At 38.7% G+C, this 24,532-nt stretch overlaps 1 protein-coding gene across 7 annotated transcripts in view; it reads right to left on the bottom strand.

The window, feature by feature from the left end:
* Window positions 1-24,532, bottom strand: part of LTBP1 (latent transforming growth factor beta binding protein 1) — a 199,898-nt gene that overhangs the window by 174,210 nt on the left and 1,156 nt on the right. For 6 of the 7 annotated variants that reach the window (XM_071575851.1, XM_071575842.1, XM_071575835.1 and 3 more), the window contains exons 2-3: window positions 24,302-24,372; window positions 9,749-10,037 (exon numbers count right to left, since the gene is read on the bottom strand). In XM_071575851.1, the coding sequence (XP_071431952.1) occupies window positions 9,749-10,037; window positions 24,302-24,372 (360 nt within the window). The remainder of the gene's footprint in view (window positions 1-9,748; window positions 10,038-24,301; window positions 24,373-24,532) is intronic. The other variant, XM_071575890.1, reaches the window with a different exon arrangement.

Raw genomic sequence — 24,532 nt, 5'->3', positions numbered from 1 at the left:
GGATGGAGTGACAGAAAACAAGAGGGGTGTTGTTTTTTTAATCCAGAAAAAAATTTTCCAAAACTTTAATAGCAAAGGAAGAAGAACTCTAACTCACTTATTATGAGGAAACTCAAAGAATTAACTTGGCTAACAGGTGAAAAAGGGTTCTGGAGAATAGCTGAAGAACAGCTGAGATGAGCTACACAGGAGAGGTGTTGCATCCCTGGCATCCTTTGTAAAGGCAGAAAGCTGACCATTAATTCGTCAGCTGTCAGGTGATTTGCTCTAGGCAAGAAGTCTGAGCAGAAAAGGGGTATTAACAGTCACCTCCAACAGAAAGCTCCTAAGGCCAAACACACACGCATTGCTCCCTCTACACATCCTTAGTTTTATCTCAACGATTTGCTGCTGCTGCTTTACTGTCCCCATGTCTGACCATACACATCAACAGAGCAAGCTGTGTTTGTGAGGACAGTTATACCAGACTAGCAATTCATGGGGGAATGAAGGGGAGAAAATGAACACATGAACTAGGAGAGGACAACACATAAGATAGACAAATAAATATTCTGTTATTTTCCCTTTTAAGGTATCAGTAGCAGGGGTAGCAGTGTAAGTTCTAGTACAAGAAAATGTTGTAATAAACAAGAGTCTTGTGCCCTCTCACCCCTAGCTGTACTGTGATCCCCAACAGGTGAACAGGAGGATCCCAAATAATTTGGGATTGACTGTGATTGCACCTCATTTGTTTAATATGTGTATTAGTAATCTGCCTAGAGAAGCCATAAGAGAACGCAACAGAGTTCACATTTCTTGATTTGTATCCGTCTGTCATTTGAAGAGAGGTTTCTCTTCAGTATTCAATAGAAAGAATTATCCACAATGAACAAAAGAGATGGTTTAAAATAATGTGCTGCCAATAAATGACATAATCCAGTGAATTTAAACCATCCTTATAAAACTTCTGGCATTTCACAACATGAAAATAAACCCTATGTAGAAGGAAAAGCAAAGCTTGCCACCTACTGCCCAAGGACATAATAGTATGCACTGGTATTGTCGGTCTTCTTTTAACAGACTGTCTATCTGACACAGAATATACAGAATTGCATCTTCAGTTGTCTTGTTAATGAAATAGAAAACACAAAATCAGTACACAGAATATCTAAGGGCAGTCTTTTCCTTTACACTGCTAATAAAATCCCTAACAAGCCTGAAACATGATTTAACATAGCATCCAAGCTGACAAGGAATTCTTAATATTCTCCAGTGGTGCTAGTGGCTTTAATAAAGTCTGTACTCAGCTCCATGGTAAGTTTTGAAGAGAGTACTTAAAGAAAATTATTACAATAGATAAAGCCTATCAGAAAAGATTCTTTTCCTGTACATGTCTGAAGGAGATTTTTAAAGCTATAGATTACACCAGTAACAAACCAAGTTTCAATGAACACTAGTTTATGGATAGAGACTTTGTCCCAGAAATTTCATGTCTCAGCAAGAGAAACAATGCTTCTTTAAGTTTTCAAGCACAAAAAAATTCTCTTCAATAATCAGAATGCTTCAGTGAGCTATTAGTTCAGAGGTATTTATTTTCCTAACATATCATATATAAAATAACTTCTGAATAATAATAGGTCCTTTGTTTAGTGTAGGAAGTTGCTTAACTCAAAGTCAAGTAGTCATGATATAACTGCTTAAGTAACTTCTGAGCTCACTAGCAGACTTATCTTCAGAAACAACATTATGCTGCACACTGCAAATAGCCAACAGTCCATCTTCTGGTCCTCTAACACTGTTCTCCAAGACCATAGGAAATAATTCAGGGAAAATCGGATATAGAGGGAAATAAACAAGGAATTTACTGCAGAGTCCCTCTGGACCACTGGCTGGTTATTAAGTCTCAGTCAATATTTAAACAATAATATCAGGATAAGATCCTGCTTTCTTCATCTGCCTAGCATTCTTCACCAGTTACACCAGCACTCATAGAGAAAGGAAATATCTGTCTCTCACAAGATACTGATGAACAGTAACACTTAAACTTCAACACAAGACGACATGAGTAGCAAACTTCCCTGGAAGTGATTAGATTAACACCTGATGACACATTGTGTAAAACGACAGGTTTTGATTCCTGGGCAGAATTTATGAAAGTACAAGAATACATGGCATATATAGGCTCTATGGAGCTTAGGCAAAGTAGAAACTGCTCCTCAGTGAAGTATTCAGACTCCAGCACTGAATAAAATAAGTTTACCAGAGATGAATTATGTGTCTCTCAGGGTTCCTAAATCATGAGCAGAACAGGCTATTCATAAAAAGAGAAATCAATGAGGCATTTGTAATTAATCAGACAGCCCCAATCCTGAAAATACATCTGCCTTTGTCTAAGGCCAGTTGACATCATCTTAATGAAGATTCTTAAGCCACCTAGTTATCTGCTACACTACCATAACACTAAGACTAAGTAAATCCCCTGAAGAAGGGTTCTTTGTGTCTTTATTTAACAAGATTATTAACAATGAAGTCTCAATAGCAACTAGAAGCGTTTAGACAATACAAAAAATTATATTAACATACAAGACATACAAATCAGCTAATAGGTGTGACTAATATTATTTTAAAGGGCTAAAGATCAAATATTAAGCATTCTGATACAAAGACCAAAGGCAGACACATCAACAAACCTTCAGCCTTTTCTCCAAGTTCAATATACCTGAAATAGAGGAAAATGTCCCCAGTTTAGTGATCACTTGATAGTTACAATACTAAACAAAACCACCTAGATTTTTCTAGAGACAAAATATTGCTGTATGATATTTTTATATCTCAAATCAGTAAAAAACACTATTCTCACCTCGAATTTTCTTCCTTTGAAAGTTAAAGGTACAGATATATTTTCATAGCAGAAATTAGTTTTCCAAATCAACCTACTGAGATCTATTCCACAAGCTCTATAGAAGGGGGAATAAACTCAAATGAAAACAATTCCCATTTGCTGCAAATAAAATGGCTGTTCACAACGTTGTTTTTACTTCAGCCACATCTATAATCATTACTGTTGCACAGTAGCTTGTTTAGAGAAACAAACTGTTGCCTGAGTGAATTACTTTTACCTGTTTGGCTAAAAAGTCCCAGTGAAGTATAAAACTTGTTGCATAATTGTTTTGGTATCAGAAACACTTGCTAAGAAAGAAATCTTTTTAAAAGCAAATTTTCTGAATGCTTAGAAAGACATTCTGACACACGACAACAGCAAGATGTCAAATGGAACTTTAACAATATGAACGCACCTTTCTGAAACTGAAAACAACACTGTCATGCTTTCCAAGAAAAGCTGTGCTCCTTAAGCTCCAGCAAGCCACTGGAAAGAAGCTCATCTGATTGTTTCTCAACATCTCCTGAAATTAATTCCTTGATGATAAATGGTAAAAGTTTCAATAGTTATACAATTAAAACAAACAAAAAAGCCACTTTGGAAGAGAACACACCATTTTTGAACATACTAACAAAGTACACTGAAAACTCCTCATTGAAGTCCTCCCTACACATCCCCATGAGAATATTAAATGGCCAAGCACAAGCATTTTAAAGCTGGGGGAAAAAAAAAAATCTAAAATCCTATGGTTTGAAACGGTGGCTTATAGTCCTCTAAGCTCAAAGCACCAGTATAGCTTTAGGAGTAATTTTCTTTCCTGAAAAGCAGTGCCTTGAAAGCAAGGCAATGACTTCCACACACATGGAATACGCCTAAATTGTTACATCTCTATTTTGCTGTATTGACATGCAGTAGCATGAACATATTGCAGCACCACTCAAAATAACTTACTGACAAGTTAATTAAAAAGTTGACTTTACCTCATGGAGTGTGCTCAAGTTGCTGGGATTGTGTTAGGGAAGGGTACATTGCAATTCTGAAAAGAAATGTGCCTTACAGGATAATATAGATAACTGATCTGCACAAACTCTTTTAAATTCTATTAGGAAGAAATTAATAACCTGATGGATAATAGGGTACACTGTGGTTCCTTGCAGCAGGTCTCGTGTTAAAAGCACTGTGCAGAGGCACCTCAGAACCCACCCCAAATAGCTCACAATGAACAGTAATTTCCCTTATTCTCCCTGCAGCCACCTTGCATTAGTGAACCTAAAACAAGCACACCATGAGTTCATTACATGTTAGAAGTCTGTACTGAAGGGACAGACTCATCAGCACAACCTGCAAACAGACCACCAGTTTTCCATCTCTCTGACACAAACCAGTGGGCTCAAGAACTTCTGGAAAACCCTCACCTCTGATCCCTAGAGTTAAATTTCTAAGCCTGCAAAGCAGTAACACCTCAGTGTTGCAAAGCACATTGTGATAATACAAGCTCCCTGGATTTAGATGTTCTTTTTTAGAGTAACTCACACAGCCATGTCCCTGGGCTCTGGAAGGACAGAACCAAGTAGCCTGCAACTTACAGACAAAAGCTCTGAAGCACCAGGTAACAAGCTATGGTTTTGTCTTAATGGTGTGGTCATGACTCATTCAACACTCTCAAGTACATGCTTAGGTGTATCAGCCCTGAGCACTCATATATGTATGTGCCTATGAACACAGATCCAATTGCAAGAACAGGAAAAGTCACATTTAAAAATATTAATATGGATTATTTTGCCTAGAATCAGAAATAATAACTTCCAAGATAGCATCACCAGAACTATACTTAGTTGCTTCCATCTCACCTGTGTAGACCAAGAGAATGGTCTCCTCTCCTGAAGAAGGCAGTGCATCATACAAGTTCCTAGCTTCAAGGGGAAAGAGCATCACTGACAGAATGAAAACAACTGAACTAAAACTTTCAGAAGTTAAGAAGTCATCACAGACTTTCACTTGCTAGTTTTTCACTTGGATTAAAGGTGGGGGATTTTGTTTTGTTTGACTTCTGTGATGAGATGACTAGCTCAGTGCATGAAAAGAGCATGATGAGTTTTTTAACCTGAATCTTAGTGAGGTGTTTGATGCAGTTGTCTCCGTATGTACAAATTGATGAAATATAGATAACTGGACTGCAATTGGCTGCAAAAACTGCCTGTCTGAATAGGTTAAGTGGCTAACCACTGGTTTTCCTTAGAAATTAATACTGGACCAATATTGTTTAAGAACTTTGTATTTTTCCCCCTTCTCTGGTTCATTAATTGTCTCAGCAATTACACAGATTTCCAGTTCAGAGGAGTAGTTTTGACAGGCTGAAGAAATGTGCTTATGAAGTTCAAAGGCAAACACAAAATCCTGTATCTGATATACAGCAACTCTGTGCAAAGTGTAGATTTGGCTCTGAAGTGCCTGGAAAGCAGCCCTGCACAAAGTGGTCTTGGGGTTCTGGTGGACAAGCTGAACATGAGTCAGCAGCATACCCTCGTGAGAAGAATTCCAATCATATACTGGGCTGCATTAGCAACAGCATAGCCATGCAGGTCAAGGGACTGATTATTCCCTCTATGAGGCACTTGTGAGACTGCATCTCAAATACTGAAACCAGTTAGGGACTCCTCAAATCAAGAAGGATATCAGCACAGTGGTGCAACTCCACCAGACTGGCACCAAGACTGTCAGAGACTGGAGCATGTAGCATATGGGGAGAAAGATTTCTCAGCTCTGAGAAAAGACAGCTCAAGGAGATGATATTGAAATCTAAAATGTCTCTGAAAATTTACTAGAGCAGAGAAGAATCTGTAGAGACTGAGCCAAGCTTCTTAAGAGGCACACAGAAAAAAGACAAAGGGTAGTAATCAGTGTGCAACAATGGAAATTTCAGCTATACAAGGAAAACACAAAGCCCTAACCAACTTCTCATAGGTGGTCCTACTTTAAGTAGATGGATGGACAAGATTGCCTCTATTTCCAACCTAAGTTTTTCTATGCTTTTATCACCAACACTGCCCAAAGTCCTTGTTTTTTTAACAAAGTTTTCTAGAAAAACTGTGAAGGTCTTTTTGGACAGAAATCCAATATCGTTAAGAGCTTCCCTAAAGCATTTTTAAATGGACTTCACTCTTAAATTCAAGAGTAGAGCTCTTTTAAAAGTTTCACTTGCTCTGTGTATCTTTAGTACAGAAGTCTATCATGACGATGAAAGTGGATGTCCTCCAGAAATATTTACTTTCACAGTAGCTACTAAACTTCAAAAAACAATTTTCCTTAACCCTACACCCAGTGACCCAGGAATACAGATCTGGAGGGGATCTCCTAAGAAAGATCTCTGGGTGCATCAGGCACACCACTAAATCCAAATCAGTCACCTAAAGTCTGTGTATCTCCCACTCCTTTGAGAAGCTTTGCCTTGCCCAAAATTAAAGCAGACCCTCACATTTCATCAACAACTGCCTTCAAAAGAGGCTGAGGGAGCAATGCTGCAACACTTCCGTGTATTACTGAGCTCCAGTCAGTACAGTTGATGCTGTACTACTTCTGGTGACCATTTCCAAAACTGTACTAGAAAGGTTCCTTTAAAAAAAAAGTGTTCTGCTTACACAGATGGTAAATGCAGAAAATCAAATATTGCCAACAAGTGAGAACATGAGATGTGAAAGGAACACCCAGAGTTACTGGAGAGCTATCACAAGAATTCAGGCCCACAAAGCATGCCTGTTACTGAGATCAGAATTCCCAACAGGTTCCAATAAGAAGTAGATTCTTGTTTCTGAGACACCATTTGTTCTCAATTACAGCCATCTACACCTTCAGGTAACATTCTTCCGAGATGGGACCTTGTACCTGACAGTATCCATCTTCAGACCAGAGCTATGACAGACTTACTGAATCCAGGATATTCCAGGAAATTAATCTCTCTTCAGGTTTCCTTCTGATCAGGACATTATTCTTCAAAAAAAAAGACATCTGGAAAAAACTTAGTTAATTCTCTGCTTCCCTAGATGTCATTGCCACCATGGTCCTAAGAAAACATGCAAGAACACATGTTGATGACCGAGTCTGGAAAGGTTGCATTCATAAACAGAAAAAAAATTGACAGAGGATGGCAAAACAGAAGCCGTGTAGAGACAAGCCTCCTTTAGAAGCTGATTTAGGTGTTCCAGGTTGGGTTCTGCGCTGGCTGTCACCAGTCCTTGACAGCTCTGCACAGCAGCAGTGTCCACATCAGCATACCAACCACACTGACAATGGGTGACTCCACTTTCTAGGAATGGGAACAGAAAAGGCCATTCCAAAAATATCTGGGCAGCCTCACGTAACATACAAAATCACAAGACACCCAAAGAGGAACTGAAACAGGAACTAGCCCATTTACTCTGTGCCAGAGTTACGGACCTGACCTCCAAAGGATCTTTCAGCCCTGTAAATTGTTCTGATAGTCACACAAAAATTACTGCTGGCACCCATTTTAACAGCTGTATCTAAATATCCACCTTCTGCTGCATTTGAGATGACTGCTTTGGTTTATGAAACAGCCTACTTCCTCTGCATCTTCTGCTCCTATGCCTGGCTCTTACAGAGTTTGTAGGCTAGCTTTCTCATGACTCTGGAAACTCATTTTTCCATTCTCCCACTCTATTTTTAAGCTGGTTAAAACAACTTTATCTTCATGTGTTCTTAAAGACCAACAGATCTAGCTACCTGAAAAGGTCTCTTTACAGTTTGAGGAAACTCCTTAGGCTGAGAAGGGTCACATGAAACAACAAAGCCCACATGGGTTAACACTTCATGCAGGTTAACACTGGAAGCATGCAGAGGCACTTGGGATACTGGATACTTAGGTAACAGATGACCAGTTTTTTTCAGTCTGAAGTTGCTTCCTCTATATCTAGGATGATGTCTCATGCAAACAGGTACAGAGATTTTGGTGAAGCATGACATGCTGTAGGTACCCTCTAGAAACACTTTGAGCATCATAGCCCAGCATCAATCATAGTAGTGCAGAAGCATATCAGTTTATCATTATCTCTTTTATTGCAAGTCTTCATCCCTCAACATTATTCCAGAAATAATGGAAAATATGTCTTCTCTGAGGACTGTCACAAGAATTCTGAGCACCCTTTTAGAGTGCTTGAAAGAAGAGAGGTTTATGGTTTTTTTCTTGTGCAAGATTACATACTTGCCCCACTGCCATGTTTTCTTTCTTTCAATATATTTTACTACTCAGTTCAGTCAACTGGCCTTTATCACAACAGAACCTGAGAATGGCTGTGTGCAGAGGGAAAGACATGCAGTATCCTCTGCAAGAATCAGTACTGGTAAGAGAGGAATTGTCTAGCCTATTTGTACTCATGTGCTGTACACTACACTTTGGGAGGCTGAGCAGAGACAGCAGCTGATGAGGGCTAGCAGTCTTGCTGGTCTGGATGGGAAGGAGCAGAAAAAAGCCTGATGATTTCACTGATAATTTCCCCTTCATATTAGTCACTTCAATAACTCTTGCTTCACTTACAGGAATGAAACTGGACTCAGAGTACTATGAAAACTAAAATTGGGTAGCAATTTCTCTGTGTCAGGACAATGGATACATTTGTTCCTAAAGTCCACCTTGATCTATCTTTCTCAAAGAACATACTGGATTAGGGTTTAGAACTCCAAAGGAACTCAGGTAAATTTCTCTTTCTATTATACAAGACATGTAGGAACCTAGTTCAGCTTGTGAATTCACAGTTAGATGAACTAGAACAGTAAAATAAATTGGAAGGGTTTAGGAGGAAAAAACTGATAAAGAGGTTACAAGACAACAACAAACAACATTGGCAGTGCCCAGTGATCTCCATTCTCAGATGCAGCTTTGCAAGGGAGCAGCAGGATGTACTTTGTTGTCAGGAGCTTATGACCACTCAGGTGCAGAACTCTTATTTACACACACCACCCTTCCATGTTCATTTTTACAGTTTTGAACATGGGAAAACACAGTTTATTTCCTGGTCCTGATTATCTTGCTCCGTAGACTAGAAATGAGACAGACAGCGTCCTCCTTGCAGCTCTCCAAAAGCAAGGGCTGTTACAGGACAGAATCGGGGGTTTTTTCACTGACTTCATGTGAAACTGGAAGGACAGCAGTTGCTGCAAACACCTAAAACTGTTCACATTTGACTTCACTGCCACCCTCCTGTGCACCTCCCTCTCCCCATATGAAATGCAGCCTTGAAAGAAGACACATCAATAGAAACATCACAGAGAAATTTCAGACTCACTTTGAGTGAGTAACGGAAGTAATATCAAAGACTGGCTAAGACACCACTACTGAAGAGGCAGAGAAAATTCTCCAGCAAGATGGGGGTTTCCTTGTTACCTCTGACAGTCAGAAGCAAACCTAAACCTCAAACACAAGCAAGCAGAAGTATCCATTGTAGTACAGCCATACACACTTACTTTAGAAAAAGAAAAACTGCAAATAGAAGAAACCAGAACACAACACAAGAACCAACTCTTACTCTCCTCAATCATGCATGGTGTTGAAATTCTATGCCAGACTCTGTTCTAGGCTAAACTCAAAAAGTCATTAGTGTCAATCAAGAATACCTCCAAAATTAGTGCAGCATTGGCATTCTAAGGAAAATAACAGTTGACTGATGTTATGGGATATTCTGTTCAGGTGAGGAGATCTGTCTTATAAGTAGAAGCTTAAAAATTCACTGAAGCCTGACAGTTTAAACAAGAAGCTCTTTAAAAAATAAAAATCTGTTCAAGTTTCAAAGTATGATTTTCTGAAAACATTTTCAAGGAACAACTTTTTATAAATCTAATATATTGGACTTCTTTGAAAGCAAAGAAAACACTTACTGTGGTTGCATTTGCTGAGGTAACCCAACAGGAGGCTTCTGCTTGATGGTGAATGCCATCTGAGTCATAGGGCCAACCTTTGGTGGGACCTGCACCTTCTGAGAGAAGGTCTGCTGGGCAGACTGCTGGGGTATGGGCCATGGGGGAACAACAGGGCTCCGGCCTCCAGTGGAAGATGTGTCTTGCACGACTGTATCCTCACAGGAATTACCTTTTGTTCCTGGTTTACACACACAAAGCTGAGGCCGCAGGCACATCCCTCCATTCTGGCACGGTGGTGCACAGTTAGCTAAGAAAAGACATTTTAAAAAGTACCTGTAAACAAAGCGTGAAAGAAAATGCAAACCCTCCCCATAGCAAAAAAGGACATTAATTGTTAATGTTAACTGGTGTAAAAGAGAGCAAAATTGTAAGCTCCACAAAATACACTATACAATGTGGTATAGCCTTTAATGCTGTCCTACATAAGACATGCACAATATTAGAACAACTTTGAAAAGGAAAACGCTGGTGGTCTAAAAAATAGGAAATGCACAAGCTAATTCAAGAAATACAGCATTGTGTCAAATCTTTCTGTTTTACACTCTCCTTTCTTCCCAGCATCCTTCCTCATACTTTAACAACCTAAACTGCATTCAGTGAAACAATATTAAACAGAATTTTACTACTGATCCAAGCCTGGATTCATTCTATTGCTATTTTAAAAGGAGATACTCCAAAGGTACCTAGAATGAATCCCTACAATTACATTACAGACCACTGAAATGATGCAGAGAGGCACAAAGCAATTCCACCTTTCCCTCACTAAAACCCAAATGACATTCTCTCCACTGTCACCACCACAATAACATAAAAAGAGAGACACAAACTGCTGCTACAAAGACATTGCTACTCTTGGGCTGGGGTTACATTCTTTGAAGAAACAGACAGGTGCTTGTGATTATCCCAAGCCAGCTTCTATACATTCTTTGTGCCGTCAGTGAAAAGGGGTCAGAGCCTTCAAAAGACAGTTCGCCTTCGGATAGGATTAATTACACTGCATTGTGTTGCTCTATCTGGCGACTACAGAGGGAGCCTGAATAATCGGCCTAGGCACAACAGCCAGGTCACAGACCTAGTTAGTGCAGGATCAACTCCACTCTGAATGAATAAGAAACTTGGAGAAGCAGCAAAACCCACCAAAAAAAAAAAAGGGAAAAAAAAAGAAAAAAAGGAAGCAGCTGCTGATCATATGCATACATAATACTGCAAAAGCATGCCTAATTTGAGGATTTATTTTGGATGCTTACATTTATGATGCTATTGCATTTTGAGAATGCTAAAATCTAGAATAACACAAAGATGGCAAAACAAATTAATTCTCTTACCCAGAGGATAGCATTAAAATATAACCCTAATTAATACAACCAACATAATTTCTTCATTAGTCCCATTTAAGATGGGATATAATGAAGCATTTATTAAAAAAAAACAAACAACCACTGCTGAGCTACTTTGCTTCTACAAAATATATTTTTAATATTGCTAAAGATCTTTTAACACAGACAAAATGATATGCAAGATCATAAAGATTTACTGAAATAGAAACTGATACTTTAAACTATAACATGGGATTCTGCACCATATTCAGGCACAGGTAATTGTACAGATAATTGTGCAATTATCCAATTTTATTTTTTTGAAAAAAGAAGTCCACAGGCCTAATCTAAATAAATTAGAATACCTGGCACTTCAATCAAGTTTTAATGTGGACATTTATATATAAAAATAAATTAAATGCACAAGAATATATATGAAAAAACTTATTAGCATGGGGCTGTGTTAATTCGGAGGACTAGTCCGTCAACTGACAACACCCTCTGATACAGATGTATTGGGAAACCAACTATACATGACACCAGAATTGCCCTACAACTTTAACCTGAGTTTTGTGGGGGGTTGTTCTCACATACACTTTCCCCTCCATGGGTTGTTCAGAAACTTACCTTCTTTTCAATACTGTTTAGCTGGGCTACCTTAATTGCATATTATGCATCTCCCTGGCAACACAAAAGTAATCATTTGCTTACTTTTGAGGCTGTATCTTGTCTTTGACTGCTGGAAGACTGAAGAGCATTTGCACTGTAAACTTGAGAAGGGATTTGCAACAAGCATATGGTGTAATATACCAGCCAAGTCTTCCTTGGGCTTTGTTTCTAAGACTTAGATTTTGCTACAAACAGTAAAAATCTGCTTATATGCACATGACTGAAAATAATTATATCTTGGAAAATAGATTCAGGAGTCTAAAATTCTAAGTAAGTTTCACTGGCTTTGAAGAGACTTTTAAGATGGAACAATGATCCCAATCATCTGGGTCATCTGTAGAAAATGAGCAAAGATGACAGTGAAAGAGTTTGGGCACACTTGGGAGTGCTTTAGAAAAACATCAGATTAAAAATGTTTTTAAAAAGTGGGACTGATACCTTAAGATTTTTATATATTTGTAGATTTTTAATATATCTGTATAGTTTCTCACACTTGAGGTAGCAACTAACAGTTTCTAAACCCCTTTTCTCATGGTTTGTGCCACATGCTTGAAATTCTGTTAAACAGCCTTTTCAAGGAAAAAGATTTCAGCAAGGACATCTTGTCTGGGACACATGCACCTGGAAGACATGACTGTAGCCAAAGCAAGACAGAAGGGCCAGAACCCTTGGAGAGGCTCCAATGGGGCAGTTCTGAGGGTGGTACCAAGGGCAAAAGGTTGTATGCACCCATTAGATTTGATAATTAAATAGTATTACTACACTGGGTGTGCATGTATGTACTCCATACATCTGAAAGCTTTCATTAAAGAAATGCTCTCTACTTTACCTATACTAATACTGTCTTGAAAGCTTTCTCTCCTCAATTTTAGGCAACAGGACTTTCAAAAGTCCCCTTTTTACAACATTAAAGAAACATTCTTAATGAATATATATTTCTGGGCATTTAAGGACATGCACCTGTATTAATTTCTGAGCTTCAGTTATTTATAAAACAAAGACTGAACACACAAGTAAGCTAGCAGGACCATCCCAAAAGTCAATATGAAAAAATATGCGTTCTACTATGACACTGATCATGGCATATCTCCTCTCAAAAGTGAAATAGCAATGCAGACATACATAAGAGACAACCCTGAAAAAACTGCAACTTTTTCCTGTAGTTAAGAACCAAAGCTGTGCTTCAGAAGCCTAAGAAAACTTAAGTTTCTACTTATCAAAGTGAACTTAAAGTTGCAATGAATTTAAAAGTCTGAAGCTGAAAACAGAACCTGACTTTAAATCACCTTATCTATTTTACCCAATTAGACTTGAAGTTTCTTACTTCACTGATGACACAACCCTGAAAGTTTGTGACATACAAGAACTATGTACCCTGCAGGACAAGCTGCATTACTCTAACTGGCCTTTTACAAAGCAAGCATCATGAAACCCAGCAACTATGTTAGAAAAGATGCAGTTTGTCTCAGATCATACGAACAGTGACAATACGTTAAAAAAATGATCCATTAGATCTTCACAGCAATGAACCCTTTGACTGAACTCCTTCACTAATGTTGTGTAAACAGAATATCACAAAACTGGATAAAAGATCACATTTTTAGGAAAGAATTAAAATGGACATTTTAATTTACATCAGACAGCAGTTTAGTTTTTAAAATGTCCAAGACAGCTGCAGTTTGTCAAATGAATGACCTCATTATTTTGTTTGAGGACAACAATAATGGCATACATAACTTAAAACATTAATATTTTCCAAAAAGCTAAGCTTTCAAAAACTGGAACTTGGAAGTATTAAGTTCAAACCCAAAAAGCAAGCCATTGTACCCCTGTTAAAGGCAATTGGCTTGGTTCTATTCAAGGAGGACATGACTGGAAGTTCAAAATGGAGCTTGGCAAAGATGCAAATAATGAGATTAGGCTCAGTGGGTCAGTTTAAAGATCCACTTAGTCAAGTCTTCTCTCTCCATTACCAAGGTGGATGCTTAAGAATGGGCTGAGACACAGTAAAAATTTGTACCACTACAGCCTACAAGAATCAGAGGCTCAGTAACTTCCTGAGCAAGAGTGCTGGTTTTGTGTTTAATAACCCTCAACAAATTTTCTGTCAGAGGTTCACTAATCTGCTTTCTGAACCTCTTAGCTTCAGTATCCAAAACTCGATGTGCCAAGAAAGTTGTCTACATTGCAAGGCCAGGCACAGACAATATAACGAACCTCCCCTCACTTTCCAGAAGCTTGGTGAAGGAACATGGATTCTTTTGGGCTGGGTTTTGTGTTTTAAGATCATGCAATCTGTATCTACTATGAATGAAGCCACACGGACACATTTGCTTTGAAAGAACCTAAAACACAGAAATTCAAAAGCTGTATCCCAAGATGCTCATCCTCTTCATGCATCTTTCCCTAATTAACTGCTGTTCACCACTCTCACAGACAGGGTTCAGTAACCATATTGGGCCTGGCACCGCTGTATTTGCAAGATTCTTTCAAAAAAGGAAATATAAAGTAACATGATCTTTAGGCTTAAACATACGCCTTCCAAAATATCTTACTTATTTGGGGCCTGGTCTATACATATACACTTTTTAGTCCATGTGTTCATGTTAATATGGTTAAAGAGTATATAAATATTTGCAGGACCGAGATCTAAAATAAAAGGTATATAATAGCTTTAAAATATTTACATATTTTAAAACTTCTACTTCTAGAATGTATTCGTTTTAATACATTCTAAATTAAGAAAAATTATTATATTAAATAAGTGTAAACTATTGTCATGCACAGAAGCAGTTTAGATAAAAATTCACTTTTGTCCATTCAAATGAATTAAAATACAGGTATAACTGATTGCACTTGTCATAAAACGATATTTATATTCAATTAATGCTAATTCTTGAATTGAGATCATTACAATCTCATTCCTATGCTAGCCATTTCTTTTATCTTCATTCACATTTAACTTCTTCAAAAGTCACACCACAAGTTTATTTCCTTGAGTCTCTAGATCATGCTGAGAATTGAAATTCACAAAAAAAAGTATTTTCTGTGAGAAACTCACAATAAATAAATTTAAATGTCCCAAAAGTTTCCTGCACTCATGCTTCTAGCCTTTTCGCTTCAGTTCCACCTTGAAGCATCTCCTTTATCAACCAAAAGCAGTTGGTTTGTATTTAAATGCCCACAAAAAAATTCTATATAAATGTCTATATTTTTAAAATTTCTATAAATTTCTAATAGTTTGACAACAATTACGCTACAACAGTGTCATGAGTCCTGTGCTATTTCTAGTGCACCCATCCACTAGATTTTTTTCCTTCTGTTTCCACATGAAATTTATCTTATTTCTCCTCCTCTTGAGCACTCATGGTCAAGCACCAATTTAAACAGAATGCTCTGAACTTCCAACAAATTTCATCACAGTGCACATATGAACTTCTCCCACAAGACTGTGTAAATCCTGTCAGGCAAAATACATGGTAGAGGGCAAACAGAAAATACAGTAACTGGAAACAGGATTATAGGGCTATTTCAAATTCCAGCATAAAGTGGTTGAGAAATGATGCATGTACCACGTTCACAGAAAGGGGGAAAACCAGCTCTGTGGCATGGATGTGTCTGTGCTTAGAGCAGAAATTTTAAGTTGCTTTAAGGGCAACTTAAGAATACTGTTAAAGGCAAAATAAATACTGTCTTTCTTATTTCATTTATTCAAGATTTCCGTTCCTCAAACACACAAGGAAACCAAACCAAAGCTCATCTTGGTTGAGTGCGCATCCTAAACAAAAAGTTGTGACACAAAGGCACCTTTAACTCCTGCTGTGTTGAAAGACAGAGTGATGAGCCCCCACCGATTCCAGAAGAAAAGCAGTGAGGCACTTTCTTTGGAAAGCAACAAGCTGTGGGTTCTGAAAGGAAAGAGGCATATTCCAGTTTCCCTCACAAAAATCTGAATACAGTGCTGACATCCTGGAAAAGAGTGATGTTTCTAAGAAATTGCTGTTCTCCAAATGACCCTACTGATTAGCTCACCATTTAATTTTACGCTTCTATTCTGGATACCATTTTAAGTCTTAAATCATTGTTAGGACTGAGGATGCAACTCTGGAGTCCAGAAACCCAAAACCTAACTGAAGGAAAAGTTGGTGCTCACCATCTAATTCTTTTTCTGGGGATCTAGTTCTTTCAAAAGTTGAATTTTACCAGAAATATACTCAACAATTCTAAAAATTCATTGAGAATGAGGGAGCCAGGAATTTGTAACCAAGGGTGATACGACCATTCTGTAAAAAAAGTTTAAATTACTTAAATAATCCTAAGAAAGTACATTAACTGCAGAAAACATGTATGATCTCTAACTACTAATGGAGGAAGTATCACAACAATCTGGATCTTTCTACACAGGAACTTTGTTTTTAGCATAACTATATGATCTTAAAGAATTCTTTCCCTAAATATACTTCAAATGAAAGCATGTGTTGGAATTCTTTGCTGGTCCACTTCAAAACATGAGATTCATTCCCATACTGGCATGTAAACATGACCTCCAAGAAGGAAGGGGAAACAAAAAACAATGTTTTTGGTATACATATTTCTTTTAAAACAAACAAACAAAAAACCAGTTTCTCTCCTAACCCAATTACAACATAACATACTTTATTATTTCTTATGTATCTTCATTGTATAATCTCCAAATGCCAAGATTTATCAGAATTTAATAGCAACTACACTCAAATACTTCAAAAGCTTAACTTGAGCAAAAGATGGGTTATTTTATGAATCATAAGAATATAACATGCTCTTTGATACTTGGCATTTCCATTCATGTTGTGTTTACTGGAGTGCATACTGTATAAAGACTGTACAATCTGAAAGACATCTAATTATATGAGATCGTAATTATACTTATTCTGACAATACAAACATTTCACATGCTATAGATCCTTGTATCATTTCAGGGTCTAAAAAAAAATCATTCACTGCAGAATGGACTAAGCCAAGGAAACCAGCAGATTCTCATGTTAGGCTCTGTTCTTGCTGCTGGAGTAGTTAACACTCCAGTCTTCAATCCTTTCAGTTGTCTTAACCTTTCTCATTACAGTGTTTACTCATTTTATTACTAAATACTTCATAATAAATATGTAGGAAACTGAACAAACTAAGGGAAACTCAGGAACAAGACAACTGGAAATATTTCAATGGATGCAGGATTCAGACAACTGAAGTGTTACAAAAAAAATTGAAGACTATTAATCATATAATAGAGTAAGTAAAATGCTAAGCACAATCAAGTTTTTCCTACATTCAACCAACTCTCAATAAGAGTTCACCATTTAGTTGAGCTTCTCTGAAAATCCAGGCCTAATCTGCTATCTAGGGATAATGAAAAAAACCTGATATGATTAATGAAAAAAGCAAATCTTGCCACAGGACACAAAACAATTCCCCTCTATCAGGAGCCAGCTCTCCAAAACTCCGAGTTTGTGCAGAGATTACAATCTGCACTTCATAAAAAAAGTACATGTCCAAGCAGACCTATTTTTAGCTGTGTATTTAAACTAACATCTTGCCTTGCTAACAAGTAAAGTCATTGTTCCCCTTCTCTGTGCAATCATAAATGCAGAGATGTTAAAAGTTTGATTTCTTTCTATACTCAATGGGGAGCATCTGTTTTCTGTGAATAAATTAGGCTATGCAAATCTAGTACTGGTGCTTTTAAGTGCAGAGCAGAAAAAACTAAGCCAAAAACCTGAAACCCAACCCAGCATCTGTCCATGTTAGTTACAGAACATGGACTGATCTGACAACCTGAACCACTCATAATCTGCTAACACCCAGTACTGCAGAATTGGAAAAAGGAGACAGTTGAGGGAGGGGAGCCTGTCTTTCACCCTCCACAAATCCTACACCTCCCAAGCAGTCCAAGCTTCCTTTAAAGCAGGTTTAGTTGGAACATGCAGCCTTTCATGGTGAATGGTGCAAAGAAGGGTATCATAATTGTTGCTGCACTCAACTTCTTCTCAAGGCCTCACAGAGAGCAGAACCCCATCTCTCAGTAAAGTCCTGCTTTCCTGAAGATTGGAAGGCTTGCTGATCCCATACACAGCCACTTTTTGCCCTGCTCTCCCACTTTTCAGGAGAGGAAGGACAGGGAGCATGCCCCACTTCCACCTCTTCCGTTCTCCGCACTCAGGAAGAACAGCCACACACAAGAGAGGTGTAAGACTAGTAAGTATCAAAGTATCACTTCACTGTCAGTACATCATGTTGTTTCTGCACACATGCAGCACCAGGATAGTGCACAACTGATGGCTGAACCACAGCTTCCCCTGGCACCTGTACAGCTTTCTATCCCACTTCCAAGTTACACACTGAAAACACACAGCCAGCAAACCTGAAACAGGGGGAAAAATACCAAACTCAGTTTTTCTGGGTTCCTTTTGATTCTATATTAAGAAAGAGAGTGCTCAGGAGTTTTTATCCACTGTAGATTTACCACAACTTTGCTACACGCCCTGCTTCTTTAGTTAACACCAACAGCTGTAATGAGCTGAACAAGTTCACTATGAGTCTGTCATCCACTTGAATGCAGGAGCACAACATCTAGAGAAGTTACTTTAAGGTTCTTTTGTTTTGTTTTGTCTTAATTCTGCGCACACTTGTAGTATTTGTAGGAAACAGAGACTATCATTATAAGCTTGTTTCCAGCAAAGTCCCGAGTGTCTCACAAAGAAAGTTTCTGGGTAAGGTAGGTTTCATTTTATATTAACTGTGGACTTCATTTTCCTCACTAAAAGGAGGGAATGGCACATGACTCTCTTATCTTCTCACAGCTCTTTTACTGCCTCCCCTCACAGGAGTGAGGTTGGCTACAATCAGTGGCCGAGAGACAGACACTGTGCTCAAAGTCCACAGAACTGCTGATTCAGGTCAGATCTTCTCTTGAAGTACATCTTGCCAATTACCCTTATTGAGGTTTGGTTTGTGTTGTGGGGCCATCTTTAGGTACATGATCCCTATTGCTTTTAAATGCAAAGGAAAAAAGTATGTTTAAATAACCAAAAGCTAAACGCAAAACATGAACACTCCAAGAAAGCACCTTGCATATTTCAGCCTCATGTTGGCATTCGCTCCATGAGACCAGAGCACACCTTGATCAAAATAAAACTCGAAGCCCTGAAACACACACACCATGGGCCTCAGGTCATCAGAACCAAAGGCTTTTGTTTATACATGCTGCTTGCTGATTTAGACAAAGACTACAAGAATTTGGACTCTATCATACTACCCCCTTCTCAAGGGCAGGAAGTGAAAAATAAGACAGAATAGAAATACCACCGAGTGCCAACAAGAGCTTTCCCACTACAAAAGCCTGTATATGAAATTCGAATATTTCATTTACATATTACATTAACAAGCACAGCAGAGGAAAAACCAAGCTCCTCAAGTAATGGCTTTCAGTTTTTCAATTCTGAATTGCATAAAAACCTCACCAAACAATAGATTGAAAATGTACAGGTCAGTTATACAAGTCAAAATGCTTATGCCTCTTGAAAACTGAGGCATTTAATTTTGATTTAGACATAATTTGAACGAGATTGATACTGCTCTTACTGAGATGATGGTCTTAGAATCAGCAGAAACAACATTTGGGGTCAGCATGCTATAGTTAGGCTTTGTATACACAATGTAAATAAACAGCTCTTGGTAAAACTCAAAGCCACAAAACTGATTAAGCACAAGTCTCAGGAACTGTTTATGACTAGAAAACCTCCAAGAAGTACAGCTGCAAATGTTTGAAGTACACAGTTCCCATGATCAGAAGTACACCTCTTCTGGATACAACCACTTCTAAGAGCTGAACTGAAGACAGAAAAAGAGCAGATTCTGAGCAATCAGTATTAAAATACTTAGTGATGCAGAGTTTTATGTCTAAACTGAACCCATGCACACTTCCAGGTCCGGATCCTAAACTTGTATCAGAACAAGACCTAAGCATGCAACCTTTTCCTAACCTTCTCCAAGAAATTTAGGAACACAAGGTAAAAGCAACCAAGGGCATAATCCATCCAAGTCTTGGACAACTGGGATCTAGAACTACTGGTTGCACTGTGCAGATTCAGGAACTGAACAAAGGGAACTCTTCCTCTGGGCAAGTATTCATACAACTTTCCAGTCTCCTGCTTTTACAGCAACAAGAATCTACTGTTGTATATTTTCTTATTCTGAAAAATAAATTAAACCTCTGTAGCGTGTTTATTTCAACATTGAGTCAGGAAGCCTTTCAAAAGAGAAAAGAATTAGCATTATAATCTTTTAATAAAGACAACAGACTGTTTGTCTTGTTTTCTGATGACCTTTGCAAGGTGCCCAAACACACAACAAACAAAAAAAGTTCATGATCAAACTCACAGAATTCAATCCAGTTCCAACACCAAAATCCTCTCCTTATGCCCACACATGAAATATGTGCACACACAATACCCTCAGCTAGGTAAGACAGAAGACCCTTTTAATCTTAACTGACAATAATGGTGTACACGGGTTCCACATCTACACAGGCAGCAAATCATCTCCCTGTAGGAAATTTCCTCTAAACAACATCCTGCAAAATCCAGCTCCTCACCTGTTTGCCTTATGAGCCTTTCTTATACCTCTGCAATAAGGAACTCATGCTTCAGTACTCCATTAACAGCCAGCTCTCTCTTTCCCACTATTTGAGCCATCCACTTTACACTGGAACACTCTCAAACAACTGATATTAATACTTCAGACAAAACAAGTTACACATTTTAGAAAGCATCTCCTATTGCAATGAGGTAGTTCTTTTCAGTTATCTTTTTAAGATCAGATTCTACAAACAATAGGTAATTTTTTTTAACTTCCCAACATAAAAACCAGTTCTTTATAACTATCAATAAAACAAACAGAACAAACAGAAGGAAGTAGCTTTAACTAAGAGAACTTTAGTAGCAAGTAACAAAGTAGGAGACAACAGATTTCAATAGGATAAACATGCAGTTGGATGGCAAGAACTAATTTCCAGCATAAGCCTTCCCAAAAGTTGTTATAACTTGTCCAAGGCCACATTTAACCTATGGTTCAATTTCCATAAGTGAAATAAATAACAAAAACCCTGCACTCCAAGCTTAACTTGCCTTACAGCTGTATTATAAAGCTAATTAATGCTTCTATAATGCTCTGTTATCCAACAAGTACTAACAAAACATGGTGTCTCCAGGCTTGGGGGTATCTTATTACTGCACTTACACATGATTGTAACCTATGATAACTATGACTGGGAGACAATCTTTGCCATAAACCCTTTCACATGCTCCTAACTTTCCAAGCTGTTTACTGCCGTGGTTCAATTTTTCCCACCTTTGTCTTTACCCAAAGGTGGATGTTCTGAAAGCTTCAAAAAGGTTGGTTTTGATTGTTAGACATAATTGTCCCAGCATAAAGCAATTCTGAATACTTTTTACACTGAGCACTATGATTTCATCTTTTTAATTAGAATGATGCAGTTCTTCATAATTGAAGTCACACCAAGTTTGAAAAAGAAGTTCTTAAGATAAAATTTGACAAAGTAAAACTGAAATATTATGCACAGAGAGGGGAAAATCTTACATGCCTAAATTGTATACACTGGCATTCTCATACAGTTTACAGGAAGACAGAAGCTCACTTTCTGAGGACTGTCAGGCTTCCAAGTGAATGTGAAGAACAGTAAACACAACAGGCAGTTCAGCTTCAGATTAAAATTTAGAAAAAGGACTTGAAAAGTTCACCTGCCTCCTCCATACAGATGCTGCCCTCTGACCTGCACAGAAACATTTCAAATACCTCCTGCTGGTGTCACTGAGAGAAAAGCCATGTCCTACTAGCCAGACCACCACCTACCTGGGACAGAAGTCACCCCAGGGAATGGCAGCCTCAGCCACAGCCTCACATGCGAGAATGTAAGGCCAGCAAACACCACCATGCAAGAGAAAGGGAATGGGAAGCAGCCTGGGCTGCAAGACCATAACTCTTCCCTTCACCCCCTCCATCTGTGGGTTACAGGGAGGCTTATTCACACAGGTGCAGCAGAGCAGAAACACATGCTGCTTGTTCCAGCCTGGGATTACACCTGAGCTAATAAACCTTGCTGATCAGACTCGGCTCTCGGCACTCCAGTTCTGGAAGCACTGAGCAGACAAATGGAAGTTGGCTCTGGAAAGAGCCAGTATAGGTCTGGGGTTTATTAACTCAGGCTTTGCACCATGCAAAAGAACAAAATCTGGCCCTAGAGACAAAATAGCTTATTAGAGTGATACTGAGCCTGAGCTAATAAACCCTGACAGATCCAAACTGACTTTGCATCAAGTCAGCTCAGGTGTGCTGGCATCTGTGGTGCAACTAATTACTACTGCAATAATCCACTCAGAACCAACAGAGTGCACTATCTGAATTTAAAAACCACTTGTTTTTACATGAAACAAGAGGGGTTAACTGTTGTTCAGTTATAGGGTTTCTGGTCTTCTGAAAGGAACATCAGCAGCTTCCAGAAAAGGTGGTATCTGGCTTTTATGACTGTAAGACTAATCTTCCATAGCTAAATCAAGTCAATGCTATCTCAAGGTTTGCCTAAGTTACAAAACAGACAACTTCAGTACATTTAGTGCTTCCCTTGGTCTGCCAAGAGAGGGGTGAAACTGAGAAGATCCAAGCCAAGTGTATTATACCACTGATAGGAGGTATTAGAGTAGCATCAGAGGATGCAGCAAAAATATTTAATGCTAGAAGAGCCCAATATCACAGGCTCAAAAAGAGAAAGAAAGGTCAAGGAGAAAATGTTCTCCCACCTTTCTTTTAACTCTTTCTGTGCTGCTGCATTCCTCCAGTAACTATATGAATGAACCAAGTACTTAATGGCTTTAAATTAGATTCTCTGTAGTTATCCCCATAGAAATCCAATTGTCTGGCTTGGTCTTTATTGAAGACTCTAAAAATAAAGATATAAAACAAGCAAACAAGATTAAAAAAGGAGAGAACAGTTGAATAAAAGACAAAACTTAAAGGACTGAAGAAAACTACTTAATTTACAGACAAAAGTAAATAGGATAGACTGTAGTTCTTTGGAAATAAAAGTTACCAGAAGACAGAGAAAGCAACATTGCTTGGGTTTTGTTCAAAATAGTGACAATAAAATAGTTTGAAAATAGCATAGCAGTTGAAATACAGTTTTTCACTTTGTCTCCTGAAATTACTAAGAGATTTTTTCACTTTGATTAGTATTTGAGCTAAGGCAAGTGTTTATTAAGCTCTGCAATTAGTCTCAAAATACCACTGTAAGCTGAAGGAAACCATTTTAGTACTTGTAAGGCATTAAGCAGAAAAGGCAACTAACCTAACACAGCAGCATGTATTTGAAGATGCAAATGTTAATTTAGAAGAGTATCTTAACTACATTCTAAGTTGGTTAGGGAAATTGTGAAGTTTTGTCTTTAACCACTGTAATAAAGTCTTTACTTCTTAGCAACAGGTCCACACAGGTCAAAGGTACTTGACCTTACTCAGGATTACAAAAGTCATTGCTCTCTATAGTGAAAAATCCCACACAGGGACAAAAGCCACTACTTAAAAAAAAAAAAAAAAAAAGAAACAAAGCAGCACTTGCATCTTTAAAGCATTTACTCCAACTCTCTCAAGGACAAAAGTTTGTCCTGCTGAATTAAAGCAATGTCCCAAGATCTGCCCAGTCTCACTGATATCCAGTGGAGTTTGCTGAAGAGGTACACCATTCCAGTCTCTTCTGACCTCTTTACTCCACTTTAGTCATTTGCAGTCATTCCAAATCTTGCCTAAATTAGCAGATATTCTTCTACTTTAACATTAGAAGGGACAACCTGAGTATAACAGCATTAACTCAGTGTTATTTTGTGTTTCTAGTTAACAAAGTAAAGGTACATTCCTCACCAGGACCGTCTCCAAACCTATTTCTTTTGCTATGTTCAGTGCTTCAAGAATTCCAAGCTCCAAGCACAGGATCATCACATGGACTGATGGGGAAGCGACAGTGTGGGTAGATGCCAATTGCTTGCTCTCCACTTGTGCTCCTCTGATAGATTCTTTACCCTGTTATGCCCCTCATTCAAAAAACTCATAAAACCCACATGCTAATGAGGGGGGTGGCAGAGGAGGGCAGGGAGGTGTTCCCCTCCCCCCCAAAAACCAAAGACAAAGTCTCCACAAAGCTCTCTCCAAAAATGTCACTGTTTGTGCTGAGAACAAATGTAAGACGCATCCTCTATTTATCCTTTAGCAATGCTGAAGGTTAGGAAAGAGGGATTTAGGGATGAAGTATTACAACTGCTGCTGCGGGTTCCGTACATCAGCCAGCACCTCTTTGCCCAGAGGCGATGCCAGCATCCGCCACCTCGCCAGATGCCAGCGTGGTCCCCTCAGGTCCCCACCACGCTACTGACAGCAGCGGAGTCCCCTCTCACATCCCCCTCCCCGACCGCACGGTTACTTTACTCACGTTTGATACACCTCTGGGAGCCCGTGGCCTTGCTCCAGCCATGGCAGCACTGTCCCCCGCACACATTGACCCTGCGAGAACAGCAAAAAAGGACCACTGTCCGGCGGGGCACCTCCGGTCAGCCCCGCTCCCCCCCATCCCGAGTCGGGCAGCGAGGCGGGGGAAGAAAAGGCGGGAAGAATTAAACCTCCCCATTAAACTCGACGCTTCAGTCCCGGCCGGGCATCCGCC

This window comes from Pithys albifrons, chromosome 2, assembly GCF_047495875.1.
Source record: "Pithys albifrons albifrons isolate INPA30051 chromosome 2, PitAlb_v1, whole genome shotgun sequence".
NCBI lineage: Eukaryota > Metazoa > Chordata > Aves > Passeriformes > Thamnophilidae > Pithys > Pithys albifrons.
This window is presented reverse-complemented; position numbering and strand designations above follow the sequence as displayed.